This window comes from Anarrhichthys ocellatus, unplaced genomic scaffold, assembly GCF_004355925.1.
Source record: "Anarrhichthys ocellatus isolate YVR2014 unplaced genomic scaffold, GSC_Weel_1.0 scaffold17, whole genome shotgun sequence".
Taxonomy (NCBI): domain Eukaryota; kingdom Metazoa; phylum Chordata; class Actinopteri; order Perciformes; family Anarhichadidae; genus Anarrhichthys; species Anarrhichthys ocellatus.
Genome location: NW_022280047.1, coordinates 2,262,449 through 2,276,055, shown reverse-complemented (window position 1 = coordinate 2,276,055; position 13,607 = coordinate 2,262,449). Strand labels below are relative to the sequence as shown.

The 13,607-nt window shown below is 46.0% G+C and overlaps 1 protein-coding gene across 2 annotated transcripts in view; it reads left to right on the top strand.

Annotated features, from left to right (window-relative positions):
- Positions 1 to 13,607, top strand: part of sema6a (sema domain, transmembrane domain (TM), and cytoplasmic domain, (semaphorin) 6A) — a 102,468-nt gene that overhangs the window by 58,949 nt on the left and 29,912 nt on the right. For both annotated transcript variants that reach the window (XM_031856361.1, XM_031856362.1), the window contains exons 7-11: positions 5,562 to 5,652; positions 6,971 to 7,090; positions 7,625 to 7,713; positions 10,550 to 10,767; positions 12,459 to 12,590. In XM_031856361.1, the coding sequence (XP_031712221.1) occupies positions 5,562 to 5,652; positions 6,971 to 7,090; positions 7,625 to 7,713; positions 10,550 to 10,767; positions 12,459 to 12,590 (650 nt within the window). The remainder of the gene's footprint in view (positions 1 to 5,561; positions 5,653 to 6,970; positions 7,091 to 7,624; positions 7,714 to 10,549; positions 10,768 to 12,458; positions 12,591 to 13,607) is intronic.

Sequence of the window (13,607 nt, the reverse complement as noted above, 5' to 3'; positions counted from 1 at the left end):
GGGGGTGGGTGGTGGAGCGATGAAGAGATGGACATAGATGGATGACTTTCACAACTCAGCAGGCCCTCCTCCTATGTCTTTATCTCCAGGTGTACTTTGACACGCTCTATTTAGAAGCGGAGAAACCTAACTACCTGGAGCACCGTCTTGCATACACACTCACTGAAGGCACCAGCCTGAAATCCGATCCCCCCCCCCCCGTAAATAGCCCGCATTCGTGCGGGGCGAGTCTGAAATAGTTTCCAGATTCCTTTCAAGAGAAGCAAAACCCAAGAAGACACACTTTGACGACCTCAGGTCGAGAAGGAGAGCAGGTTGATGGCAAGATTGGCTCGATGGACAAAAATAAAGATGTCAAGAAGACATCGGGGGGGGGGGGGGGGAATGATTGGCATACAGTGAAGCAGATGGACAAATACATTAAAAAGAAGGCATAGAGGCAGATGGAAAGACAGACATAAAAAGCAGATGGGCTGCCTTCAGACTGAAAATGTTCCGATTGTTTTACTTCCCTACAGACATAAATCTGATGTTGAGTGAGCAGCTTTGTCATCGCGTTGAGTAAAACTTAGCTCGTTCACGAGACAAGCTGCAGCGGCTGGGCTGACCTAGCGTTAGGAACGTAAAAGTCAATGCATGCCGCACATAAATCACTGCACGTGACGGGTGATGTCAATCTCAAAATGTAATGTTTGTTAAGAAAACAATTTAGTCATGTTGTGAAAAATGACACATCTTTGATGAAATAGGTTTATTTCATCAAAGGATTATTTGTTTATTCAAATGTTTTCCTGTGTTTCAAATTTGCTCGGTCCAATTAGACCCATATTTCAGTGAGTCATTAATGTGCCTCCAACTGCTCTTTCCCTTAAAAAGTAATTCCACCCACACACTGACTACACTGTAATTATTTTTGGTTGAATGAAATAGCCATTTTAGTCTGGGAATACCTGAATCAATATGCCATGACTAAGTTCAAATGAAATGTAAAGGCAGTCAAACATTCAAATGTGTGGGGGGGGGGGCACAAACAGAAGTGTGCATGCACCCATACAAACACTGACAACTGTACAAACAGGCAAACACACATTTTTACAAAATCATCAGCCCCCCCCCCCCCACACACACACACACACAGACACATTGTACTGCGGGCAGGCTGGCAGGCTCTCTGGGCAGATACCAGGCCTTTGATGGCGTGCTGGGCTCATCCACTCTGTCTGGTAAAAAAAAAAGTGTGTGTGTGTGTTTGTGGTTAAATCCACCTTGGCCACAGTTTGCCTCTCCATCTCCCCAGTGTGACAGCACTGAAAAGAGCTTCTGTTTCGGGGCCAGCCTCATCCCACATTAATCAACAGCGCTGCGAGGGTGAGCGAGAGAAGGGAGGAGGGGGGGAGCAGAGGTGGAAGGGAGATAGGGGGTGGGGGGCGGCAGATAGACCCCTGTGCTGTCTTCTCCTCCAACACCTTTCCTGACCGGTTACCTCTTTATTTTTTACATACCCTACCTCTCCTCATTAGCTCATCATCGAATTATACCGCCCCTCAGCTTGTGCTGGTATGGAAACATAACTTACACATGCATTCACACACAGAAAAAAAAAAAAACACAGACAGACACCTTGGCAGCCACGGCACAATCCTCACCCCCGGGCACCACACAGCACCCAAGTCCCTCTCTTTTTCTATTCATCCTCCCTCTCTCTCCCTCCTCTCCTGCCAGCCTCGATTCCCCCCCCCCACCCCCTCCTTCGCTCCCACCACTCCGCCATCTTTCCCCTCTGTTGCTTTCTCCCTCCGTCACTCCCTTGCTGTGTTGTAATAATAAACGCCCCATCCAGCTGGGCTGATCTATGACTGGAGTCGGTTTCTCCGCCTGTTGCCGGGCGATGCTGGGGGGGGGGGGGGGGGGGGGGGGGGGGGGGTAGAATCAGCGGGTCCCAGGTGAAGACTTGATTCTGGTGGACTGGGGAAATTCACGTGTGCCAAGTGTGAGATGTGATGAATGCAAACGGAGGGACATATCGTCGTAAACACACCCGCACATGCCTCTTTATGCTACAGCTCTTCCAGAAGATTGACAGGAAATGATATTCAATCCAAAGAAAGACAAAAAAAAACTGTGTAAAAGGTCATCCATTGATAATTGCCAGGACACTTGTTTTGACAATTATGTCCATAAATAATCAAATTTGTGTCATATTCGTGCAATGTTTGTTCACCATCTTGTTTTTGAAAAGATCAATCTTGCTGGAATGTTGAAGGGTAAAATAAATGAGGTTCTTCCTGTGTTGGTTCAAAAAAGCAACATGGTAGCTTCTGGCCTTGGGACCCTTGTTGCATGTCACACCCTTCTCTCTCTCTCCCCTATTTCTACAAATAAAGGCCGAAAATGCACCAAAAAACATCATATTTCTGTCAACAGCTGCAAACACTCTGGTTTCAGGCTCTGGTGGAAAAGGTGGTCAGGGGGGAGGGTTCCTCCTTCCTGGTTGCAGAGAAATGGGCCATGACTATTAATCTCCCAGGGAGATGTGTCCTTGTTTGGTTTACACAAGCGCTCCTGGCCCAGGTGTGAACTTGTGCACTTGACCTTTTGATGGTGGAAATGTGGATCGCATGCAAAGAAATGTGCGGCGATTCAACTCAGCTGCGAGCCGCAGGACACCGGTCTGAAAATTGATCGACGCGCCACAATCCGTGTTCTGATTAATCTGTCAGCGGCTGCCCTTGCTGACACCAACAATTGGGACAAAATCATAAATCAGTTAATAAAAGCCATTATTATTCTGGAACTTTGGAAATGAGATTTGCCCCTAAGAGAATAAATGTGCACTTTTCAATGAAACAAACAAGGAAACAGATTCAAGCCAACAGTTATTAAGTGGGACAATGGCTACACTAAGTTTGTCCTCGGTAAGATTTCACAAATCCTTCAGCAATGATAAATAAAGCCCATAAAACAGTAAAAACAACAGAGACACAGAGGCAGAACGTGTCCCTCACCCCGAGTGCTGTAGCCGCTGCTGAACCAATTATAACACTCCTGATGGGCATGTTTTGGATCTACATTGTGTTTGTCTAATTAATTAGCATATAGCCTATGGAAAACACCATAGAGCCGTCGTAGTAATTAATTCATCTGGAATCACTGCACCCCGAGCCAAGGTTACTGTACAATTTGTCTGCGGAGCTACGCTAGCTCCCTACAGAACGGCAAGTTGTCGAGGCAGCGCTGACGAAGTGTGACAGCGCTACGTTTCCCTTCCCCATTACTTTGAATTGTGCTGCTACAAAGCCGAAGCACTTCCTTCCTTTTTGAAGCCAGTGGACTTCACAGCATAATAAGGTTTGCCTGGTACACAAGGTAACAAAAACAAAAACAAAATTTCATCTGGTCGTTTAAACATCAAATTTCTTCATGGTCATCTTTTAAAATGCTGTAAATCGGTGTGGCAGATTGTTATTGCTCATTTTTTAAGTATTGGATGCAGCTTTGCACAAGGCTAACAGCTGGAAAGTGTGATCTCGGCCGTGTTTTGTTTTATGCGCTCATGCCAACGTGACAGGAGACGGGGGGTTGTGGGTGTATCTGCGGCCGGGCTGGGAGTGTCTTCCTCTGTTCAAATGGCAGGAATAGATCAGTGACAGCCGGCCGAGCCCTGCAGACAGAGGTCACTGCCTCGGTGAAATCAACTGAGGAGACGGGGGGGTGGGAGGGGTTGGGCGGCTGTTGCGCGTGAGAGATACGCGACTGTTTGTGGCATGTCAGAGGAGGGGGGACTGTTTGCGTGAAGGTAGCTGACACAGAAGCTGCTGATGTTGTCAAGCCGCACCCAGACGCTCTGATTCAGTGGACGCACCTAACCTGCAGCCACTCGCGTCCCTTATGATTATCTCGACCGAATCTATAATTACAGTTGGCCCTGTCTAATAAAATACATATCTTCAAACCAGCGTGCCTCCGTATATTATCCTACTCTAATTTCTGAAGAAACAGAGTGAATGAGAAATCGAGAAATGCGCTGCTGCTGGTGGTTGTGTGTGTTTGTTGTTAAAGGTCACTTGTAATTTTCCCTGCCAAATCAGCATCAACAATTTCTCTGGCAGGCTTTTTCGGCATTGCGCCGGAGTGCGTGTGACCTTTTTCAGTGAGCAGATGATAACCGTTTCCGCCGAGACAGGAATAGAAAACAAAATGACCTGTTTACGGACCAGAAAGGGCGGCGTAAGCAGTTAGTTTGCAGCCTTGGCTCTCCTCTTTGTCGAGAGTGAGAGAGAGAAAGAGAGAGAGGGGGGGAGGGAGGGGAGAAAGTGAGTAAGTGGAGTACGAGAGATAGAAACAGAGATGGAGAAGAAAAAATGACTCCGTAGGCAAACAGTGTGTTCAATGATGTTCCCTGACCTCGGCCTCTGGACCAGCGCAGTGTGGCTTTCCTTCCCTCCTCTCCTGTGTGTATGTCTCATCTTTAGCCGGGGCGAGAGTGAGGGAGGCGCGATGGAGAAGACAAGCTGAACCCGTGGGGGGGACGATCGGTGACCTTTCACCCACATCTGATCCTGCGCCATGCCCTGCCAATCCCACTGTAACCAAACTTGGCGCAAAAAAGTTGTTTAAATTCCAATTGACAGAGATCATTTCGCTGAGCCCTGGACTACACGAGTAGTGCTTTTTAAACAGTGGACAAGGCCTCAGAAAAGCTTATGGAAATCGGACTTCAGAGGGAATTAGCTATAAGTTTGGATAAATTACGCTCCCATCTTTTTCCTTGTCTAGGTGCAGAATTAAAACTAGAAATGTACCAAATCAGGGAACAAGTCTTGCCGAAGGAAAAGCTCTCAGCACAAGACGAAGTTGAGGCTGCAAACACTGAAATAATGACTACTGTATGATATGCTATTTAAAAACTACTGTGGTTTAGTAAAAAATTCTTCCCATTCCCCACGCTCAGGGCCATGTTCTCACCCATTTTTGCTCTGCCCATTTATTTTCTCTTCACAGCGAAAGCACAAACTTTAGAAATCAGGGCACAGCGGCGTACGGGTTAAAGATATGTCTTTGAGGGTTGTTAAAGCTCTTCTTTAACACCAGTAGAGGTTGAGGGATAAAGGATTGGCAGGAGGAAGCAAACCACGTCCACCCATGCTGCGGAACATGCTGCTGTGGAAAATGTCAGTTTTTTTGTTAATCTCCCTCCATGACAGTTTGCCCGATACTCCCAGATGGGCGGCTTTGACAGCTCTCAGGACGACACCTAAGTGGCATCCAGGGGATTTGGGTTCAGGTCAGAGTTAGATGGACTCTCTCCTTGGCTGGGCACAGCTTTTGGGGACTATTCTATCACAACACACCACATTTCTTCACTTTAACGCAGTAGAAGAAGAAGGGCTTTTGGATCGTCATTGTTTTGACATTTGAGGCCATTTCTCATTTAGATCTGTTCCTCTAACCGGGAGCCAAAGTTTCCTGTCTTAGTTGTATTTCAAGTCTGTTCTTTTGTTTGACAGCGCTACATTGTCTTGACCCGCTGTTGACCTCTCACCTCACTTGTGACCCTATAGTTGGACACCCTGGAGGCTCTGGGGGAGGAGATCAGTGGGATGGCACGCTGCCCCTATGACTGCAAGCACGCCAACGTCGCCCTGTTTGCTGGTAAGATTGAAATGCATCCGTATCATGTCAAATGTACAGTTTACTTATCTGTAATGGAAGTGCTAATGCAAGTCCTTTCCTGTGGCTTAACATGAGAGAAAGTCACACAAGTTTCCGTGAGGTGAAAATAGATTAAGTATGTGTGATAGTACTCTGACTGCCATGAGGCGAAACCATTAATCCTAATTTCATCCTATCTGCACATATTAAACATTGGAACATGTTTGAGCTAGATGGGAGAGTTGAGTCTATTTGAGCGGGTGGATTAGTTGCGGTTGTGTTAAATATCGCTCCTAAGACCCTGCGGTGTCTTTCTTACGGCGATACCCTGACAACATGTCAAGAATGAAAGCCAATCTGTGTTACATGCTCCCGAGCAAATCAACAAACTGGAGGCTGCGTTTGCTCAGCGTCAGGAATTTCTCTGCTTTGTAGAACCCTTTTAGAAACACACCGAAAGTGCTTTCTCTAGCTTCTGCCGTCGTCCTCTTCATCTCCCGTTCGCTTTCTCTCGAAATGCACGAGCTCAAAAACAAGTCGCAAGCTGATGGGACCAGAATGAGTCAGCTTTCCGTTGGCTGGGGTGAGATTGTTCTGAGGCACCAGTACCCGCAGGCTGCTAAAGACATCCCGGTCCCCGTTCGCCTTTGCTGCGAACTGATTTATGGCGGTATTGATGAGCCCCCCCCCCCCGCCTGTTTAAAGCAGAGGAGGAATGACAACGCCTATAGCTTGACCAGTTAATGTGTAGCAGAGCTGCTTGGAGGGAGCTGGAAGCACTGAGTAATCAAGAGGGTTCCTCTGACTGCCATCCTTTCAATTATGTAGTTTGAGTTTCCACTGTGGTTATAGCCGAGGCAGGCTGAGGTCATGCTGGTGGCGGATTGTGTTTGTGGAGCATGTGGCGTGCACGTACGCCCACGCCAGTGTGTCGTTCTGTGCGCGCGTGTGTGTGTTAACGCAGGGCTCCAGTGTTTGTTTGAGCTTTGGAAGTGTGTTTGCGATAGAGCGAGCAATTACAAATGTGCAACATGCTTAAGCGTGTGCACAGCCCTGTTTGTTGTCCATCAGAGAGCCTCCTTGCTTTGTGTGGTTCAGTCACTCTCCAGGTCTGAGCCATCTGTAACGTGTTTGTGTATCCAGCCGCAGAGAGCAGGAATCTCTTGAGTGGCTTTATGTGTTTTTCTTTATACTCCCTTCACCTTTTTCTTTTTTTTTTGTTCTCTTCCTTTATGGCTCTCTCTTCATTCTTCTGCCCTCTCCATCTCCACCTTTTCCTCTTATTGCTCTTTTTGCCGTCTTTGCGTTCCCTCTCCAGACAGCAAGCTGTACTCGGCCACCGTGACAGACTTCCTTGCGATCGATGCGGTCATCTATCGTAGCCTAGGAGACAGCCCGACTCTGCGCACTGTCAAGCACGACTCCAAGTGGCTGAAAGGTGAGCGTGGGACACACACACACACACACACACACACACACACACACACACACACATACAAACAAAGTCTATGTGGCTGGAAAGCACCAAGCCGACTTGACAAGCTGGAAAAAAAACAACTTGTGTTTGCGTGCTCGACCGTGTGTTTGTGATTTATGATTTGTGTGTGAATGTAGGTACGAAGAGCAGCAGCACTTATGCTAATGCTGCACGCTCTGTTTGACGCAGTCATTTTGCCAACCTGGCCCGGTAGAGTTGATGTAGCCAGTAAATTGCTCTGCCCCGGGGAGAAACAAGCACAAGTCCAGCCTGTCAGAGCTCAATAGAGAGATCCCTCTCTCCTTGCATGCAAATTGTTTCGCTGATATGATGGATGATAGATTGAGGCACTCAAGGCTCACAGTCGGTGCCTTTCTGTATAATATGACAGATATTCTGGCTGTTTACTGTGAAATATGGTGTCAGAACTGTTTTGTCACGGTAAAAACGTCACTTTGACTCATATTTTCTGTCTTTTTTTTTCTCCTCCCACAGAGCCCTACTTTGTCAAGGCAGTCGATTACGGGGGCTTCATCTATTTCTTCTTTCGGGAAATTGCTATGGAGTACAATACAATGGGGAAGGTAAGCACCCTGCCCTATTCTCCCGCTATTGTTTGAACCGTAATCAGAGGTGACTTCCTATTTACCAGGAGAATCAGGAAGTGCCTGAGGAAGCTAACAGGATATGGGTGTATCACATAACTGGAAGAAAGCTTTCAGGAGCTGTAAAGTGGCCAAACATTTTTCAGTAACAGATAAACACTGGGCAGGATGCAGGACCTAAAATAGATCCAAAAACAAAAATGCGTGGACGTCTGGAGATCCCATTTTGAAGTCTAAATATACCACTTGAATTGCACGTCCGCGTCACTCCAGCAACGCTCCCGTTTGACCTATTGTCTCGATGTTTCCCCAAGAGGAATTTCGCCCAAGTGTTTCTGAGAAACGAGACGGAAAGGTTGAAAAAGAAGCAGGCTTTCCTCAGGTGTTACAGTAGCAGTCAGACATTTTTCTATTAATCTTCTCAATTCAGTTTTGGACCCTGCCCTGAACGAGTTTAATTGGATACCAGGTATGAGATAATCCGTAATGGAAATGAATCACTTGATATGTATTCTTCAGAATAAATTAAAGGGAACACACAAGAGAGGTGAGAAAGAGAGGGGACGGGAACAGAGCGGAGGTAACGAGAAACAGAGAAATAATGGATTCGCTGCCAGAAGTGACAGCCATGTGTTATACAGGGCATGAATACAGATCAGGCCTCTCAATCTGCTGGGTGTTTTGAAAAGCAATGTCAGTATAATTATGCATGTGGTGGTAGAGCTGATGGTGCAGGGAGCAATTTAACATCCACTGAATGATATCTCTTCATTATTACAAAGTAGATTGGCCTTGCCTGACAATGTGAGCCGTCGTTTGTGCTTTGGCAAATTGATCAATCTGCTGTGGCGGGTTTGTGTTCACTTTAGTTTTAATGTTGGATTGTTAAATTGCTATCTGGAATAAATATTTCGTTACACGAGTGAATTAACAAGCCTTGGCTGAGGTATTTGTTCTGTGCTCGTTCGTGAGTGTATGTGTGCCGGTAACACACAGCGAGAAGAAGTGTGAGAAACTGAAATGGTGTACGAGATGTTACAAGAAGTGATATTTCGGTATCAAGCGGATGCCGAAATTCTGAAAACATGACGGTACTCGACGAGCCTTGATGAAAATGTGTTTGGGATGCAGTAAACTCACCATTGGTACGCACCCTGTTTTTTTCCCTGATAATGCCACATGGTGAACAGCAAATCCGTGTTGTAAACGTTAGCCGTTAGCTACTGTGCCGCTAACAGCTAACATTAACGGGAAGTGCCATTGATTTATATCGTGATGCGTTCAGGCACCAGTCACTAAAAATTTGAATTGGGCGAAGGCAAATTATAACGCTGTCATGATGTGTTCAAATGTAATCTTGTAAAATGCAATTTTTGGCGAGAAACTTCTAACGATTGATGTTTTCCCAACCATATAAAATAGATATTAGAGAGTTGATTATGGGCTGTTTTACCTCTCCAAAAACTAGTACACAAACAGTACTAAAGGAGTATGTTGAAGTACATGGGATCTACTGTTTTAGTTTTTAATGCAGGTGGTATCGACAACTAAACTTCGTGACATCCCTGGTATACAGTGTAACGTAATTCCACATTCAACTCGACAGGCTCCCCTGATCTGTGTAAAACGTTTTCTGTAATTCTAAAAGCTCTGTAATGTCACAGTGAACAGACCCATGTAGGCACTTGTGAGAGTGTGTGTGTGTTTTCTGTGCTTTTTCTGCATGCGCTCTTGCATCAGTCGTAATGCACGCATGGGTGAGCGTGTGTTTATGTGTGGTTGTCTGCAGTCGCCTGTGTGTGTGTGTAGAGATCTGGTTTAAATGCATGTTCGCTCCCATTCACACTGTTTACTCTAGGGCACTATTTCAGGTCAGAGTTAGATTTATTGCTGTTAAGTATAGTGTGACAACAACTAATTACAATACTGACTGTGTGATCTTACAGCAGAGATGTAATTACAGCGCCGGCTCCTATTTGAAGCCGTGTACTTTACATTTTCTGTTGCCAGGTGCTGACTCTTTAACAGCATATCAAACACACAAATGTACTCTTCTGTGTCTTTAACTTGCTGTAAAGTGATGAAATGTTGGATTAACACACTGTGGTGTCTCACAAGGATTTCTATCATTCAAACGACCAAAAAGGGCCTGTAATGTGTTCTGCCGGGAATCAAACGAAAACGTTTCGTATCCTCTGATGTTCAAAGTTCATTCTTGACTTTAAAAACAGCAGTTGAGAAAACAATCTCACCACCAAATCCTTTTATTGGCTGTTATTGAGCTTTTGGTCATATCAGTGATCTCCATTAGGAGCTTGCCCAGTTGTCATGGAAATGTTTTTGAACCGACTGAATACCTCTGCTCACTGCTCCATATTCAGAAACGTGGTAACGCCGTTCGGCTTGCTCAGACGCCGTCTTTACCATAGCAATGCTACTTTAGGAGCAACAGTGATTGGCGGTACCACGGTTTTGCACTGGCACAACTCACGTTGCCGCAGTTTCACACGCGTGTGGGGGAATTACAGTGGCCTTCAAAAAACGCAAAAGGTTCTCTCTCTAGAGCTAGTGCACGACAGACTCCGTGAAGAGGACCCGCTTCCTATTTAATATTGTATATCCAAAAAGATGAAATGTATTCTTTGGTTACAGTTTTGTTCAACCAACTCCTGGCCCTTAAAGGGGAACTTTCTCCATTTTTCTTATGTTTTACTTTTGTTGCTAAGCGAAATAAAATAACAAAATTACCTCAAGTGAATCTCGCAATGTCGGTTGGTGTTGAGCACAGCTGTGTGTGTGTGTGTGTCTCCGTCAGGTGGTGTTTCCTCGGGTGGCCAGGGTCTGTAAGATCGACCGAGGCGGCTCGCCCCGCGTCCTGGAGAAGCAGTGGACCTCGTTTCTCAAGTCTCGCCTGAACTGCTCCATCCCCGGAGACTCCCACTTCTACTTCAACATCCTGCAGGCCGTGACAGACGTCATCCACGTCAACGGGAGGGACGTAGTGATGGCGACCTTCTCCACACCTTACAACAGGTACCCCGAGGAACCTTTATACCAGATTTGAGGGAAGCAACAGATGGAAGTGATTCGTTGAGGTTGTTTTATTCGGCTATCCTCATTTCCTCTGGTCTCACACGAGTTCACGCGTTGTCATCAACTGTTTTGCACTTTCCATTTATTAGCACAATCATCTTTCCTGCTTTGAAGGGCCTTTTAAAAATGCCCTCAATTCATCAACATTATGACAGTCTGACCTTTATTAGTAGCGTGTGGCCCATGCTGTGCATCATGCCAACAAGTAATTCCTGAGACCGCCGGGTCAACATTTACATGTCCTGTCCAGACAGTTGTGCTGCTCTTTTGTTGACATGCAGGTGTTTCATCTTATTTCTTCCTTTTCAAAGTCCACATGCAGAGCCTACTTTCATATTCATAGGCAGGGGGAGTTGTTATCTAAATTGAAAATTACCACAAATCCACAGCTCGGCTGATAGCTCGCACATATTGTAATTTTTTCCATTTTATGGCTGCTATTTAGCCGATAAGACAATTGCTTGTGACGATGCAATTGAGCATGGTTAATGGACATCAAAACCCAATGAAGCACTGCCTCTGAAAATTGCTATAAGCGCCAGTTTTGATCCTGGCATTAATTTTCCATTTCATAGTCAGGGGCTGAAATTAGAGGGAGCACATTCAGAACTGGGGGGCGACGCTCAGGGGTTTGTGTCGTCACATCATCTGTGTGTCACTCGCTCACAGGCCGGCTCGCTCACCATACATCCGCCTCGGTAGCAGCCCGATGCAAACAGACACGTGACTGTCCAACTTTCAATTACTGTCATATAGCAGCTAAGCCAAGAATTAACAACTCTCTGACCTTACTCTCTATAATACCGCCCTTGTGTACTCCGTCTCCCCGATGTCTCCATGAGTTTAACCCACAATGCAACAGCCAGAAAAAAATGCAGCCAGCTGAGAGAGATTTCTATTTTAAAAGAATAAACAATCCCCTAGTTCCAATTCTAATTTATGAGAGCAGATGCACGAAAAATGTAGAGAAGTGAGTCAGCAGTCTGCTATGCGTTGATTCCACTCGGACGGAAAGAAGCTGACGGCTCCGCTGCTAACACAAGACGGGTGCTTTTTCCCCCTGAAATGAGAGGCAATAAAAAAGATAATCTGTTGTCTGGAGTTCTTGCCAAACACTGGACTTGTGATGAACTCTGATGCCTCAAGGCTTTTGGGGAAACCCAGTCTAGGAGGGACGGGTTAGGGAATGTGTGTCCTCATGAGGCTCGGCAGGCAGAGACACTGTAGCTCACAGACTATGCAACAACACTACAGTGTATGCACTGATGTAATGGCCTTGACACTGCAATCAATAGGAATAACTTCTACTATAATTAGCACCATGAATCAATGCTTTGAAAAGAAATGGAAAAAAACTGCATTGCTTTGTGAATGAGTGAGTGAAGTGAGGATAAAGAACTTTTACTTATCACGGCAAACTTGACCATATCACCCGGTGTGAACAAACAACAGCTATAACGAGCCGTCCTCGAGGGATTTAACCCCTTCTGTCACTTGGTGATAGTCCAAACTTGGCCAGGTGTTTCTTTGATATGTTCAGATGAGAGGACCGTTTATGTGAGCTTTTGTCTGTGTGTGTGTGTGTGTGTGTGTGTGTGTGTGTGTGTGTGTGTGTGTGTGTGTCGTGGCAGTATTCCAGGCTCGGCGGTGTGCGCCTATGACATGGCGGAGGTGGCCAACACGTTCACAGGGCGTTTCAAAGAGCAGAAATCCCAAGACTCCACCTGGACGCCTTTTCCTGAAGACAAGGTTCCCAAGCCAAGGTACAGCAGCAGTTAATTAACCACAGCACACGTGAACACAAACGCACACACAGGATTTGCACATGCATAAGTCACACAGTGTCTCTCTCTCTCTCTTCCTCCCTTCCTTCTCGCTACTGGCGAGATGTATGGTCCGCCTTGTCATTGCATAAGACTTGTTGAATCACGACGTGTTAATATCGCCGCATTTTTAGCTCGTGTTGCTTCACTTATCAATACGTCCCCTTTTTCACTAAGCGAATTACACATCCTGTGTCACACCGTGGCGCACTGTATGCACACAGATACCACCTCTTTCTTCACAGTTGCACCCCCCCACATCCCATTACCTCACCTCTCCCCCACACGCAGCTGCATCAAAGAAGGGCTCGGTATCAACAAATGAAGCATGACATCATTTTACAGATGGTTGGCTAATTCCACAAATGCACCAACCTGATCAATCTCCCATCTATTGCTTGCTAATTAGCGCGCTAAGAGCTGCTCTTCTATTCTCCATAAGAAAAAAAACTGATTTACTACAAAGATCCGGGCCACGATAATTGTTGCTACCCCTTGTGTGTGTGTTCCCATATGGCTGAGGAGGCGGTTCCCCACCAAAAGAGAGCGCATGCTGTACTCTCTGTGAGTGCACATTTAATTACCTGTTTATGTTCAACAAGGTCAGACATCGCGTGGATGCGATAATGTCGCCGAAGTTGTTGTTCCCGCGGCGATTGATGCGATGAATTTCATCTCTCATCTGCTGGTGCGTTCAGTCCTTTCTATCTGCAGGCAAACATACGGAGAGTTGTGACAATGCCACCTAGGTCCGGCCCCACAGCAGACTGCTCTCCCATGTGTTACACCCTCATGCTGAATCATTTACAGATTTTTTTCCGTATTTAAGAGATGTCTGCTTCCGTTCGGCTCACCATATGTCTGTTGACATAAATGTAGCTGCAGCAAAGAAGATCTCATAGTAGGCCTACTGCCATTTCTTTTTTTTACAGTGACAAAATTGTTCTGCTTTCCCTT